Source organism: Amblyomma americanum, chromosome 4, assembly GCF_052857255.1.
Source record: "Amblyomma americanum isolate KBUSLIRL-KWMA chromosome 4, ASM5285725v1, whole genome shotgun sequence".
NCBI classification, from domain to species: domain Eukaryota; kingdom Metazoa; phylum Arthropoda; class Arachnida; order Ixodida; family Ixodidae; genus Amblyomma; species Amblyomma americanum.
Window position 1 is genome coordinate 205549020 of NC_135500.1, and position 14587 is coordinate 205563606.

General features: G+C 46.9%; 1 protein-coding gene across 3 annotated transcripts in view; it reads left to right on the forward strand.

Moving 5' to 3' along the window:
• Positions 1 to 12648, forward strand: part of LOC144129160 (sodium- and chloride-dependent glycine transporter 1-like) — a 94538-nt gene extending 81890 nt beyond the window's left edge. The window contains exons 12-14 of one of the 3 annotated variants that reach the window (XM_077663113.1): positions 2012 to 2121; positions 2691 to 2855; positions 6126 to 12647. In XM_077663113.1, the coding sequence (XP_077519239.1) occupies positions 2012 to 2121; positions 2691 to 2855; positions 6126 to 6299 (449 nt within the window). In that variant the 3' untranslated portion in view covers positions 6300 to 12647. Of the gene's footprint in view, positions 1 to 2011; positions 2122 to 2690; positions 2856 to 6125 lie in introns of all 3 variants that reach the window. The other 2 variants (XM_077663112.1, XM_077663114.1) reach the window with 2 other exon arrangements.
• The last annotated feature ends 1939 nt before the right edge of the window (positions 12649 to 14587 follow it).

Consider the following 14587-nt stretch of genomic DNA (forward strand, 5'->3'; position numbering starts at 1 on the left):
AATATGTATGAAGGAGAGACAGAGGTATTAAAGAAATAATAAAGACAAAAATATATTACATTTTATGCAGTATAGGAACGCATGAAGGCTTTAAAGTTTGACGGGTTCATGCTTAGAATGTCGATACCCATTTCAATTAGGGAATTCAACAACCTTGGTAAATTATTCTCAAGCATCTGTTTGCTATAATTAGTTCTGTATCTCGAAACATTCCATATTTCTGTGCGGCGTGTAGTGTAGGCAGGTACATTCTGATGCAGGTTCGCGATTTTCACTAACGTAAAATTATGTTTCCTGCTGCTATAGTAAAATCCCGCAGAAGTCTGTATGTGTAAATGTCGTGAATCTTTCTTATATTATACTTCTCGAAGAGTGGTTCAGTGTGTTCCGTAAAGAATACATTGGCAATAATACGTAGAGCCCTTTTCTGCATGGTTAATGTATTATTAAGATTTGATTGTGTCGTTGTACCCCATACTAAATGACCATAATTAATGTGCGAGGCAAACAAGGCATTATACAAAAGTATTTTAACAAAAGTGGAAAAATGTGTCGATTGCGACTTAGCGTACCAACCGTACTGCTTAGCTTCTTGAGGACTGAATCTGCATGCTCGTCCCATTGTAGGCTGCGGGAGAAGGTTACACCAAGAATTTTAATTGAGTTAACAACCTCAATTTGCATAGACTCGAACATTATATTATGGTACTGTGGGATTTCTTTTCCTTGAGTTTGGAAAATTACTGCTTTTGTTTTACTGCAATTAACCTGTAGGCAATTTTTTTTCAACCAAATCGAAAGTCTCCCGAGAAGTTCATTTGCCATTCTTATTAAGTCTGTGTAATTGCAGGACGATAAAAAAATACTCGTGTCATCTGCGTACATTATAAATTTTGCTTCTTGATAAATCGATACTATATCATTAACATAAATGTTAAAAAGTAGCGGCCCGAGAATACTTCCCTGTGGTACACCTGAGATTATGCCCTTGGTTTGCGATTTGAATTCGCTTAATGAGACACATTGGTGCCTGTTTTTGAGGTAGGAAGATAATAAAGCGAGTGGTGTGCCCCTTACGCCGTACCATTCGCATACGTTATACCAGAATAGCTTAACGTTAAACGTAGCGTCCAGAATAGCTGTGCGGTTTATAAGCTATAAGATTGCGTGCTATATTTTTGCGGAAATTTTTCGGCACCTCTTTTCTTCTTTGTGTGAGCGAGAGATGCCATTAAATTGCAGCAAACAACGGACGGCGCCGCTGGGCTGTGCATTTACAATGCTATTTTTTTATGTGTGTCCAACATCTGCAATCAAACAAGGAATGCCACCGAATGGCTGGTTACATAATAAAACATAACATCGACCAAGTTGCGTGCAGTAAACTAACCTGCGCGTAGCTGTAACAATCTTAAAAGGGCTATAGACACCTTGCTTTACTTGCATGTTTTCTTCAGTGAAACAATGCACAAAACAATAACATACAAGGACCACTGCGTGGTATTCGCCTATGGCCGCTAAACAATTTGACTGAATTTCTCTCCATGCTGTTTTGGTGTCATCAACCGAACGATGAATGCGACGTCAAGGGCGGCTTTACGTCGTTTTTTTTGTCATCCAGGCACTTAAATCACGCGGACTTAAGCGGTGTAATTGATTAAAACAACGTATTGGCGATTACAGTGAAGTTTTTTTTTTCATGCCTCACGTCACCTAAGCGCCCCTCACACGTCACAACCATCGCTCAGTTGTTGAAACCGAAACCGAAAAGGTGTCCGGTAGAAATTCAATAATAAATTGTTTAACGGCAGTAAGGGTGTTCCATGGCACACTTATGCCACAGCATTATTTCAAAGAAGAAATCAGGCAAGCAAAAATTTGATGTCTATTCTCCTTTAAGAACAGCGAAATTTTGAATGCGCGCACATTCGCGCGCGTCTTCCCTCCATTAACGCGGTTTATAGTGTCCTAAGCCTTTCATCTTCCTTTTGTTTTTGTCTCTGCGTTTCAGGAGCGGAAAAGTTCCTGTGCGACATCGAGAAAATGATCGGTTCTCGCTCCTACTCGTGGACAATGTTCTGGACTATCATGTGGAAATACTTCACACCAGCCACGCTTGTGGTGAGTTTACACCTTTGAATAGAGTACCCTTACGGTGCGCCATGTGAACCCTTGCGTGAAACGTTTGTTTGGGAGCAGGGAAACAAAATTAACGCACTAAAGCTAATCAACGTGTTGCCTACTGTGATATCCAAGCAGTGTTTCAAACCTTCCTGAATTATTTAAATCTTCTTAGTGCAGATGCTTTGCAGTGTTTACCGTTGTGTACCTGAGGGAGAAGCTTGGTTGTGCGCCGCGACGCCCATAATTGCTTGATGCTGACGAAGGCACTAGCAGGCAAATATTGCTTAAACTCTAAAAACTTTGTCATCGAGCTTTTTACTCGTACCAACAGCTTTCCGTGATGGACAATTAATCTTCCACCCCTGTGTCGCGTGAGAGACCTCGCAAGTACTTCTTCCTGCATATATCTTCCGGCTAAATAAGTTTATCATCCTGAACATATGTGGGGCGTCCCTCATGGCCTGAGTCGCTTTGGTACCTTAAACCCCCCAAACTAAACTAAACTGAACAATAGTAGCATCAGTCATTACAGCCCTTATTGTTATTTTCGATGTCTTATCCCGCAGTTCATTCTCATCTTCAACATCGTGGAACACTCTCAAGCGAAAGGCACCAACTACCCACCATGGGCCATCGGCGTCGGCTGGACTATTGTGTTCATACCGCTCGTCACCATTCTCGTTCTTATGGTCATCAAGCTCTGCTCTGTGCCCAAGGGCAGCCTGGGACACGTAAGTCATTTTGTTGCGTGTATTGCAAGAGACACAGATTGCACAAACGTCAGCGCACGACATTGTAGGAACAACTGCTCAGTCGTTATTACTGCTCAACTTCGAGACTGCGCACTTGGTTCTTTAGCTAATTCTACCTTACCCGCAAGAGTTATTTCTTAATGAATATCGCAGAGTGCTCTACCGTGGTGCTTAGCTGAGTCATTTTACCTGTTGTTACTGTTTTTCAATTGTTATTACACGAAGGATAACAATGGCACAGCTTACGGTTCATTAGTATAACGACTTCACGTATATGGAAGCGTTGGCTTTTCTACGCATGTCGCTTAGCTTGAAATTGCTAATTCTGGATTCGTACTACACAATATGTTGCTGGTTGGTTAATCAAGGACACACAAGACGCTGGAAACAAGATGAATGTGTCTCTGTTGGTTAAGCCTTTGCAAACTTACCATGCGTCCCACATTTCAACTCCCTCTTTCTAAACAAGCGGCATATCTGTAGCACTCTTAGCGCCTGATCACTAATAGAGTCATTCACATTCCGTCCTTACTGCCGTATTTCCGTAAGCATGCACAACAAAAGAGTATAAAAAAAGGTTATTTCAGATGTTGACCAAATATGCAACGCTATGCTGCCTTCACTGCAGCTGCCTAAAACCGGTGGCACATAACCGCCATGAAGCAATCCCGATAATGAACTTTATCAAGGTGCCTCGTTTTTCAATCCATCCGGCAATCACACAAAGCCTCGAGTCTGTTTGAACTTATTTATATTGCATACAGGGCGAGATACCGCCACTTGCACCTAGACTCCTTTCACGTCACTGAGGTAAAAAGAACTTATCGCGAGTAAAATACGCAAAGTAATGTGCAGCAAATCCTCGCATTTCTCCATGCTGTCATCTTGGATGGTTACCTTGCTACTATTGCCGCGATTTGAGGATGCGATCGTGGTGCTATGGCTATCGCCAGAGGCAGAAAGTGCTTCCTTTGATCTTTTGCTTCTAACGAGTGCTTCATTGTAAATGAGAAAATAGAAATGTCGATTGCGAAAACGAGGTACTGCTTTGAGACATAACAAAACATAAAACAAACAAAATTGTCTGGCAGCATCTCGTCATTTATAAATAGGTGCCTTGTTTCCTCGTCAGTGCCAAAAGCTCTTCTATCAAAACCGGGCATCTGTTCCCGCAGACGGTCACCTGGCACCTCATCAGACATCTTGCAATGCTGGGCAGCGGGTGGCATACGAGTAGTAATCTCGGTGCCTGATTTTTGGGTGCAAAACACTTTTTCGGCTAAGTCACGGGTTGTCGTATTCTGCCCTCAGCCTGTCAACCGTTGTCACTTCGCTGGCGAGTCCTACCATTTTCTACTGGCACTGCGCTCAAAAGATTAAATGTCCTACTTTTTTCTTTCTCTGTCATTTACAGCTCTTTAGCTCAGCTTAGTTTCGCAGCTCAGACGACGACAAAACTAAGCTGAAGTTAAAGTAAACTGTGAACTTTGCGCACTGTGTGTGCCATCCGATATGCCTGGCGTTATATGGTGAACTGCATGCAAAACAGTCCCAGATCGTTTGCCTTGCCCGAGGCGAAGAACATAATCGATAGCTGTACCTCAAAGTACACCCACTCACTGGGCCACGTGAACCACACCACCACAGTGCTGTCTCTTCACGCACCGTGGTGGCTCAATGATTGCGCGGTTCTGTTGCTTACCACTATGTTGGGGGGTCTGGGTGTGAGCCTTGAGATTGCCTTCTAGACTTTCGTGTCCGGTCGCCTAGGTGATGAAATGGTCTTAATAGAGGGCGTCGCCTAAAATGCGGAGCGCAAATTTGGGAACTCGGCCATTGGTGACGGCCCAACATGTAGTCTGTGAGTCGGTGACAGTGTGGGGGCTGCGCATTTGTTTGTTCTGTGAATTGATGGTGGGTGCGATGACAATAGTCTCCGGCGCTGCAGGGGTCAGGGGCATCAAACGATGTAGCAAGGTAGGCGAAGAAGGAGTGGTCGACCGCCTCGAAAGCATATTGGAGGGTTGTGGGTAGGAGGCCACGTCGACATATACCACCGTCGTATCGTTACAGTACTGTCTGCGGACATAGCGAACACGGGCCTAAAGTCAAGTAGCCTGGAGTTCGTGGTGCATGTGGCATGGGAGGAGATCAAGGTTGAGATGTGAGCGTACTTGCACAGGGAAGATGCCTACGAGGCGCAGGGAGGGTGAAGCTTGTGGGCCACTAGTATGGTGAAGATTGGCTCTGACTCCGGCAGTAGTGAGGATGCGAGTACATTGAGAGGTGAGGACAGCTTTCTGTATGCCTTCGAAAACGCTGTGGATGCCAAGGGCGAGGAGACGTGTTGCATAGGAGCAGATTGGGAGGCCCAGGCTAGTCTTGTAGAGGGTGAGTACGAGAACGTTCACCTTGTTTAGGTCTACATGAGGGAGCTGGTGGTAGGGTAGGCCGTATTAGATGCTGCTTATAGCGAGGGCTGTTACTGCAGGGTGGATGTGGTCCTCTTCACGCGTGCCCTTTCGAAGACCGGCAATTCGTTGTATCATGCGGGCGATGTTGAGAGCAGTGGTTCGAAGGGTAGTAATGGTATGAGTAGGGCACCCATCTTTTAGGAGCGAGAAGTCAATGACGCATATTAGTCGGCGTTCCTTTATGAGGCGGTTATAGATTTAGAGGTCAATGCTTCCCTGTAATGTGTAGTTGCGGCCATGGATACGGATAACTTCCGAATTCTCTCAGGCACATTGCATGCCCCTTGTTCCTCTAGAATGACGTCATGGGATATGTTGTCAAATGCGCCTTTAATGAACAAAGTGAGGTGCATATGTTCCCTTCCCTTGGAATGCCCTCGAGGATATCATTTTTGAGAAGGAGAAAAGCATCTTGAGCATAGATGCCTCGCCGAAAACCGGGCATATATGATCGGAAGAGTTCGTGTGGAAATTTACCCTTGCGAACCATATCCTGCCCCTCTTGAAGGAAGAACGCTAGAGGGTCGTTTACTCTCATGAAAGGTTATACGTGTTTATGCTGTGTACAGTGTGGGTGCTCTCGAGAATGTAACACCTGAGGTCAGCAACCTTAGTGACCTTGGGAAGATGCGCCCTCATGGGAATCACGAGGCACAGTGTAGCAGTTACCAATGCTGCTGCTTTGCCCCACATGAGGTCGAATGGCTTCGTAATTATTATTCACAGTTATCGCTCTGATACATTTGTTTATTTCCTCCTCTTCATATATTTGCAGCGCGTGGCCGTCACCATGCGGCCAACCGAGGGCTGGGGCCCGGCGCAGACGCAGCAGTCTCTGCGGCCCGACATCGGGGACGAGAATGGTAGCATCAACGGCGGCATCGGGCGCGAGAACTCCTTCGACAACCCATCCTTCAACGTGACGTACACGTTCGAGACGACCATCTGATGACTGCAGGACCTCTGCACCTCCCTGCGCAGCAAGAGCAGCAGCAGGACCAGCGACTGAGTCCCCGGGACTCGGCGGCGGAGGTGCAGAAGGGCGGCGTCACGCTCTGCCACCACTCAACCCCGGAGCGTCGAGGCCTCGGCCGACGGGGTCCCCCGGTCCTTCTTCGTGCCCGTTCGCCGCCAAGGTGGAGGCGTCACCCGAGGACGTGTGCCCGCTGGCTTCGTCGATTACGAACCCACTGCGTGTCGTTCTCAATACGTGATGCGCTCCGCCTTTGTTAGCGAATGCTCCACCCTTGGTGACGGACGGCGGCCATCAGAAACGCAACTCGGGACAGGCGAACGGGCAGCGGTGAAACTTTTCCGGCGTATTTGTATGGCATTCCCTCATTGATGCAGGGAATGCTGAAATGTGAACACAAAGAAGACCTGGGTACGGGATGGCCTTGTAGCGTTTTAGGCGACAAAACGCCAACGAGTCGGGAGCATGTTCCTTCACTTATGTACGTCAGGGTTTTAGTCAGCGAGGTTGTTCATACTTCAGATATTTATTGCTATGACGACCTCGGCTGAGGTTCGAACGTAGCCGAAATTGTTACGCGTATTGGAAACGTGTACGTTCGCATTTTTTCGGACGCGGCCTTTCCTCATCTTTTCTCGCTGTTGATCGTTGATTGACATGGTTTTTATCGTTTTATGGTTTTATACCTCGACTGTGTCCTGTACATACGTGCAATTCTTGTTCACTTCTTTCATGCTGCTTTGGTGTGACGTTGTTTCCTGGCGAAACAGCGGTTGCCTCGTAACGAGCATTTTCTTGCTGACCTCAGCGCATCTCTGATGTAGACGTGGTACGCTCCAGAGCTGCTAGGGACATCCCTCAGCCTGCCAGACGCGTGCGGGCTGCCACACTCAGACATACCAGCCGACAAAGCGGGCCACATTGCTCGTTGCCCCATTACAGAAAGCTCTGGCGAAGCGACGCAAGGTTACAGTTCAACCACAGCATGCACATTCCAGAGAACGTGACGTCAGCAAGCACTGCGAGCCTATCGCCGCCAGCGGCGTCTGCATGTGATCCAAACACTCATAGGAGATCGTTGTAACATATAGCATCGTCAAGAGTGACATGACAGTTCGTTTCTCCCAACACAGCACTGCTTGTACAAAATGATATATTGTTGTTAGCCGACTTACCTATCTGTTCGCTGCCGCTCTCGTTGGGTCTTAACAGTTGAGTCTGAAGAAGTTTACGTGGCGCTCTTTCACCGAAGGAGCCCTGTGTCGTGTACGTGTCCATTATTTTCTTGCCCCAAGACAATGTTTTGCTGGTGTGAACAAATGGGCCCGTGCTTACACGTTAGCTCTTAATTTTTTGTTTTCGCGAAGCAGGGGACAAATACTCACCGAGATACCACTAGACATAGTGAAGTCGTGCGCTGAACTGCTTAGTTGGTGTTCCATTAGACATGTATTACGTGTAGTCTATGCCGACAATGTTGTGCGGTTTCGATTAACTGGTGGCTAGATTGTGATCGCAGAACCCTTGTGATGAGTCTTTGTCATGAAGTGTGCGATTCCTTGAGTCATTGAAGCGTAGTATAGCTTCCGAGTCATATATAGCTTTGTTCAGCAAAAAAGAAAGCAGGACACTTGCAAAACTGATGAAGTGCTTGACACTGTATATTCAGATGAGAAGTTATTTTGCATAGTCCCATTTTTGTAGAGCATAGTCGATAAGTTTCAAATGCGGAGTGCGACGTTGCACGCCCAGCGGTCTCTGATGTTGATCATGTACGTAAACGTTGCCGCTCGCTAACGGCAGCAGTACAGCGCGACATTTTATTTGTACGGGTTGCGTTGCAAAGTGCATTCTGCTAGCTGTACGAGCTACCTGTGTTAGTCATTCCATGTAAATGTTTAATGTTCTATTGCACGCTACGCGCGTAGACTCTGCGAGTCAATTATTTGCTTTTTCGCCGTCTTGCCGCAGTGATAATTGTCTTTTCCGACAAATCAGTTTCGTTTCGTAACATCCATCATGTAGATTGCTGTGGGAAATTTTGCGCCTGCCTCGTAATTCGTCAGTATTCGTCGCATTTTTTCAATTGTTTTAAATATTAGCCCGGCTATAACTGAGCCTAGTTTGTAGTTTGTGAGTGGAACACGGCTCTTGTTACTGTTCTACCAGGAGAGGTAATAGCATTTGATGTGTAGTAATCACATTTCTCTGCCACTCTCTCTGATAGCTCAACGCACTGCAAGGTACAGTGGTCTTTCGACTACTGGAGGCACGCTAAGAGCATTTCTTAGCCTGAGCTCTTAGAGTGAAATGGAGGAATGAACTTGCGAAAAGCCTTGGACCGCGAGATCAACACCTGATAACTCAAATCCTAGCCGATAAGTTTCTACTTCGCGGCTGAGTATCCCGGGAAAGTAGCCGAGCAAAATTCATCTTCGGGCGCTCAGCTACAGTTTTCGTATTCTCCCTGCTTGATTTTAAACCACCTGCTGTATTTGGCGTGCGAGTGCAAGAAACAGGAATGATCTCCCCGTGGCGTCTGCACTTTCAGGTGATATCTGCCCGCACCATTTCACTGCACCGACGTGAGACTCGCGAATATGTAGACTGTGCCTAAACACTAGCCTGACTCTGTGTAACGCTCAGCATATGTGGACGTAGAACACTCTGGTGTAAATAGTGTACATTAGCGTAGCTGTGCGTGTCTGTCTGTGTCGCGCTTTGTCTCATTCGCGCTCTGTACGTGGATTCTCGGCGGCGTAATGGCACGTCGGAAAGCAGGACATCCTGTGTACATTGCGTGTATAGAGAGTAATCTAATTTGGCTGGGCGCTCATAGCCGGGCGCTAGGCTGGATTATGTGTGTGCTTCTTTTTTTATTTACACCAGGAGGAGGGCGTACTTTGTTCCCCACATTTAGCTCGAGCATCGACTCTGAACGGCACGTAAGAAGCTACCTGATTGCGTACGCATTTTATGGACATTTGATGGACGTTCGATGCATATTCGACGTTGCTGGACATCCTATGGACATCCTAGATTATTGAAATGGTCACATTGCTGCTGTTTTAAGTGTCCTTGCTGACAAGGTCAAGTTGCAGGTGGCGGAATATTGAACAGTGCGTGGCTGAACGCTGCTAAGGTTCGAGCTTTATACTTCACTCGCGAACGAAGGTAGGGAACTCTCACCTTTAGAGGCTTGCAGCCTTTGAAGTGAATTGACCCGCTGGTGTTAGTTCGTCGGAATTATTGACTAAAGAAACGTTCACTTGGCGTCTGACTTCTAATTTGATATCGAAGTTGGGTACCGCCGGTATTCGCGTGTGCTCTCCAACTTAGCCTTGGGAGCGCCTTGTCGCTGCCTAAATCTTAAGGGAAAATTTACTCATACGTCCGCATGCCAGAAATATCAGATCTCTGACGTCAAAATGTTGATGTAATGGAAAAGTAGGAGTTTTTCGCTTGGATGTAAGCGCGTACATAACATAGCCTCACCATAAACAGAGCGATTTTTATCGTCGTTTGAACATCTTTTTGTGGCAGGTGCACTCAAATGACTTGTTTAAAGCGGTTTCTTCCCCTTGAAAGCTAGTCAGCTGTAGCCATTGAATGTTGTGTTTTCTACCGTACTTTTAATTGAATCGCGTCGAAAGATTTTTTTTTTTGTGACAGTAGGACGACGTGGCAGCAAACAGTTTGAAATGCGATATTGCACTATGGAATCTAGATCGGCTTACCGCTGGGGTTTATGAAAAATTCGATTCCAGAACTTAAGGCCCCACTTTTTTGCCACCTGCTTTTCAAGTTTTCACTCGTGCTTACCGCTCCGTAGTGTTTAGCGATGTGTCGAGGCAAACATTTGCTTCCTCAGCAAGGGTAATTCAGGTTATCTTTCCGGGTAGCCTTTTTTCTTTTTCATTTTCCTTGCGCGTGGGGAAGAGGGAAATTGGGTATTTGGGAAGTTGAGTGCAAAAATGCGGCGCTCGAGCTTCGCCACTTAAAACTTAGATCGGTGGAACAACGGTAACCTTTAGCGAAGCCGAACCACGTAGCGGCTTTGCACCGTTACCTACAAATGCACGTCGCACAGTGCGCAAGTTCGCCACCAGGCGCGCATAAGTTACACGCAGGAACGCTTCAACATAGAATGGGTCGAAGCCCCCTTGCGGCAGTGTTCCAACCAGTAGCGTCGTAAATACAGTACGAAGAGCAAGGCCTTTAAGATTACAGAGCACCGCGTCCGCTCTAGTTCACCATCGCGCAAATATATAAGCAATATCAAAGGAGACAAAAAAATAGTAAGCGATGGCTGTCAGTGTTATAGCGCCCCCATAGCTATTCCGTTAGCTGGTCAATCAAGCTGTGCCATAGTTGTGTACCGAGAGTCTTGCCGAAACATTCATTTCTTAGGCGCGCCCTCCCGCACCTCCTCCTCCTCCTGGAATATAGTCTTTCATGAAGGCGGGACGCCCGCAAGGGGCGGGCGGCCCGCCGGGCATTGCAGAGAAGCAGACACACTGGAACGATCTCCTTCCGTCTATAAACTGTCGTACCTAACTCGCTTCACTCACCGCGGTCACATTGTGCGACTTCGGGACCGGCGTCCGCGCTTTCAGGTGCGAAGGGAGCCTAGCCTGTTCAAGGGCTGACCCAGAGGTGAAGCGTGCGGACGCTCGGCCTTTGGCTGGCGACGGCCGAAGTTGGCGCCTTCGCGCTCTGCTCGCTTCGGTCCGACTTCTCTCGTTCAAGTGAAGGATTTCGACTGTGGCGTTTTGCGGGCAAAATGCAAGAATGTTTGGGCGTGCCGAAGATGGCAGTGCGCCTGTGCGCTTCGGTAATGCACGCCTGTCCCAGGAGCGACGAGAAAACGAGCGTATTTAACCAGGATTTGCTGTTTGGCTTTTTTTTCTTTTCAATTTGCAACCGATCGCAGCAGCTCCGTAGCGAAAACTGGTTATTGCTTGGTTTCAATTAAATTCTTATGGCTCTTTGTGAAATTAGCAACAGCTCGTTGCAACAATGGTAACAGTGATGTAATCGGGTCGTATTTTACTATGGATTAGGCTTTTCCCACAGCGTAACGCGAGGGACTCTATGCAAAAGAAAACAGCTAAGCGTCACTTCCAATACTCGGTTCATTCATTATTGTTCCTTTCCAGGTATTTTTTGTAACCCATTTCATTGTGCCTCCCCCCTTTTTGAATTCGTTGAAAGCGTAATTTATTGCTTCATAAAGCGTTTCAGTAGAACACGTTTTTGGGCAAGTTGGTTCATAGCTTGAGTAGATGAAGCGCACAAAAACACAGCACACAGGAAAGGACTTCAATAAACAGTTGCAAGAGCGCCTAACTGTCTCGTGTCTTCCTTTCCTGTGTGCTGTGTTTTTGTGCGCTTCATCTACTCAAATCATAAAGCGTTGTTGGGCCATTTAGGTTCTGTTCTTTCGACTTCTCTAAGCCGGTCATCCCAGCGCTGTCTTCTCGCCATGGACGGAACAAAATGACGTCAGCCGCGCATGCGTGAAGCCCTGTTCGCGACGCGAGGAGCGACGAGCACTTCCTGAGGGCAGCACGAGACGTGTACATACGGGACACTGGGAATGAGGTCGCACGCAATATACGAACGGAACGCGAGGTGTCCTTTGCTGGATCGTGTGATAACGTGTACATAGACCTCTTTCAGCTCACCGTCAGCTACAAGTAGATGAATACCGCGTTTAAAGTGTGTAGGTTGAAGGCACCTCACTTGTTTTTCGCTGGATCATTTGCTGCGTCTCTATCCGTAAAAGAAATGTATAGAAAGAGGGAAAAAGATTGTTGACTGCTTATGCCGATGAATGTTCCTTGCAGAGATATAAGAGCGTTGAAAATCCATGATTGAAGAGGCCTGCACTTTATAGCCTTGTGTAATGGCTGTTTTATGTACCTTCTATTGTTTTTCTTTTTTTTCGGTTTAATTCGTAATTCTGAAGTTACTATCCTTCGCTGATGACCATAAGTTCTGCGAGTACTGTTCAATTAGTGTTTCGATGTTATTTTTATCAGTCACCGGTTTTGCCGGTCAACTCGACTTTGGTACAGTGCATCGGTAGTTGTACTTAGTATAGCACAAGCAAGTATGCTCTGTACATTTATGATAAGTCGCAGTCTTATTGCCCATGCTTATCTTTTTTATTTGTTCATGAGAATTCGTTGTGTTTATCTTGAAAGAGGTGCCTTTTGTGACTCTGTATGAGCCAGTGTTGTTGTTAACCACTGTGAGCACTTGTACATTGGACAGGATACATCTGTACCTTGAGTTTGATAGCTGAATAAAGCGACCTAGAAAAAAAAAAAGCGATGCAACAATGTGGTGCATCTTCACAACGAATTTTGCGGAATCAAATAGTGCGTTGAGAGCGACGACGACACTAGGTGAGGAAGGTAAGAAATGTTTATTTCGCGCATTTAGCGATGTTTCCCGTCAGGTGAATGCATGCAGCGATGTTTATATATAGTGCGAACCTGCACAGAAATGTCAGAGCCTTGAAACGACGAGGAGCGCGGTAACACACAGAAAAAAAAAGAATAAAAGCCATGAAACTTTGTGCGTTGCTACAGCTCTGTGTTGCGGTTTTGTAAACTTTTCTTTCCTTCTGTTTTTACTATCTATATTCTTCTTTATCGGGCGCTCTGAATGAAGTAATCTCTGGTTTGTACTTGGAAAACTAACAAAAGTGGTTAAATTATCCTTGCTTAGCACAATTCTTCTTAGGAAAACAATGTGAAAAATTATAGTATTTTTCAAGCCTTAGATGTTGACGTCGGCAAGCGAAATAATCTCTGCAGTACTCGCAGATAGTTTGGGGTCATAGCGATTAGCCCATGAAACTGGAGAAAGAAAAACGACAGACATAATGGGCCCGGTAAGTATTTAGGTAAGTGTACAGATTCTTCGCTTCTTATATGAAGCAACGAGAGAGCTTGGGTTTTCGGGGAACATTCCAAGTAACGGTCAATCAGCGCTTTAAACACGCCAGCCCTAAGCACGAAGTCTCTAGCTTTGAAAACATTACTGTAAAGGGATCTGTGGATGCTCGCGGCTTTGTGGGAACCATTCGTCCCTTTGTTGCCGACTCGGTGCCGTGAAGCGGGAGTTTCTCTTCGCTAATCCCCGACGGTGTCTCGGCGCCGCACCGCTGCAGCCTCTCTTTGTACCCCCTCCCTCCCTCCCTCGGCGCCAAGAAATGGCGGAGCGCGCTGAAAAAATGCGCCCGTCTTTTAGTAGACAGTTTTAGTTGACCGGAGCGACGGTCCCGCTCCGCTCACGGTAAGCGGTAGCGGAGCGCTGACATATTTTGTAGTTGCGCGTGAAACGAATTTTCCTTAGCGGAGGAGACTCGTAGCGCCCTCTGTGCAACTCAACTGGAACCACTACATTTGATAAACTATGTAGTGTCATTATTTCTTTTAATATCGTAAAACATACTGTCTATTGTACCATTTTATATGCAGTTAAAAATAATTTAGGCAGCAGAAATGTATTTAACATATATCAGTGCACTTCGACAGGTCGGGTCTCCTCGATATCCAGAGCAAGCCAACAGAATCTCTAGCCAAGGTTGTACTAGTTTTTCCCGACGTTGATGTTGATTTCACGAGGCACCGTACGTATGCACGTACATATTCTACATTTGCTACATCTACAAAGACGATGCCAAAACCTAATTAGCACCGCTGGCGGAAACAGTCGACGACGAACTCTGCGTGCTTGCCTAGCTGGGGCAGCCATCTTGCTCCGCTGCCGGGAACGTCTCGCTAGGCTCGCTCCGCTAGAGTCGTCCGCGAGCGGAACGGGAGGTGCGCTCCGGTATCCCGTTCAGGGCCAAGCGGGCTGCGCATGCGCAGTTGTGTTCCCGCTGGGCTGTCTGAGCGGAGCGGGACGCCGCTCCGGTCAACTAAAACTGTCAAGTGTCAAGCACCCCGGCAGCGGCGGTCGCGCACTTTGTTCCCGCCCTCCAGGGCTGTTTCGCGCTAGACGTGCAAGGAGCAGTGAGTGCTGTGGCACTACACTCCACGCTGCAACCCCCCCCCCCCCGTCCCCCTCGTCTTGACAGACACCAGACGCGACGCGACCTGGCGACGAACGTCTTGTTTAGAAGTTTAGACAGTCTTGTCAAGGAAGGGGGGCAACAAAAATGACGAATGGGCAGCGATGACCAGATTTGGGATAACCCCACGGACCGGGTATCGATGAAGCTAGCCGGTAGGCCCGGTGGAATCTAA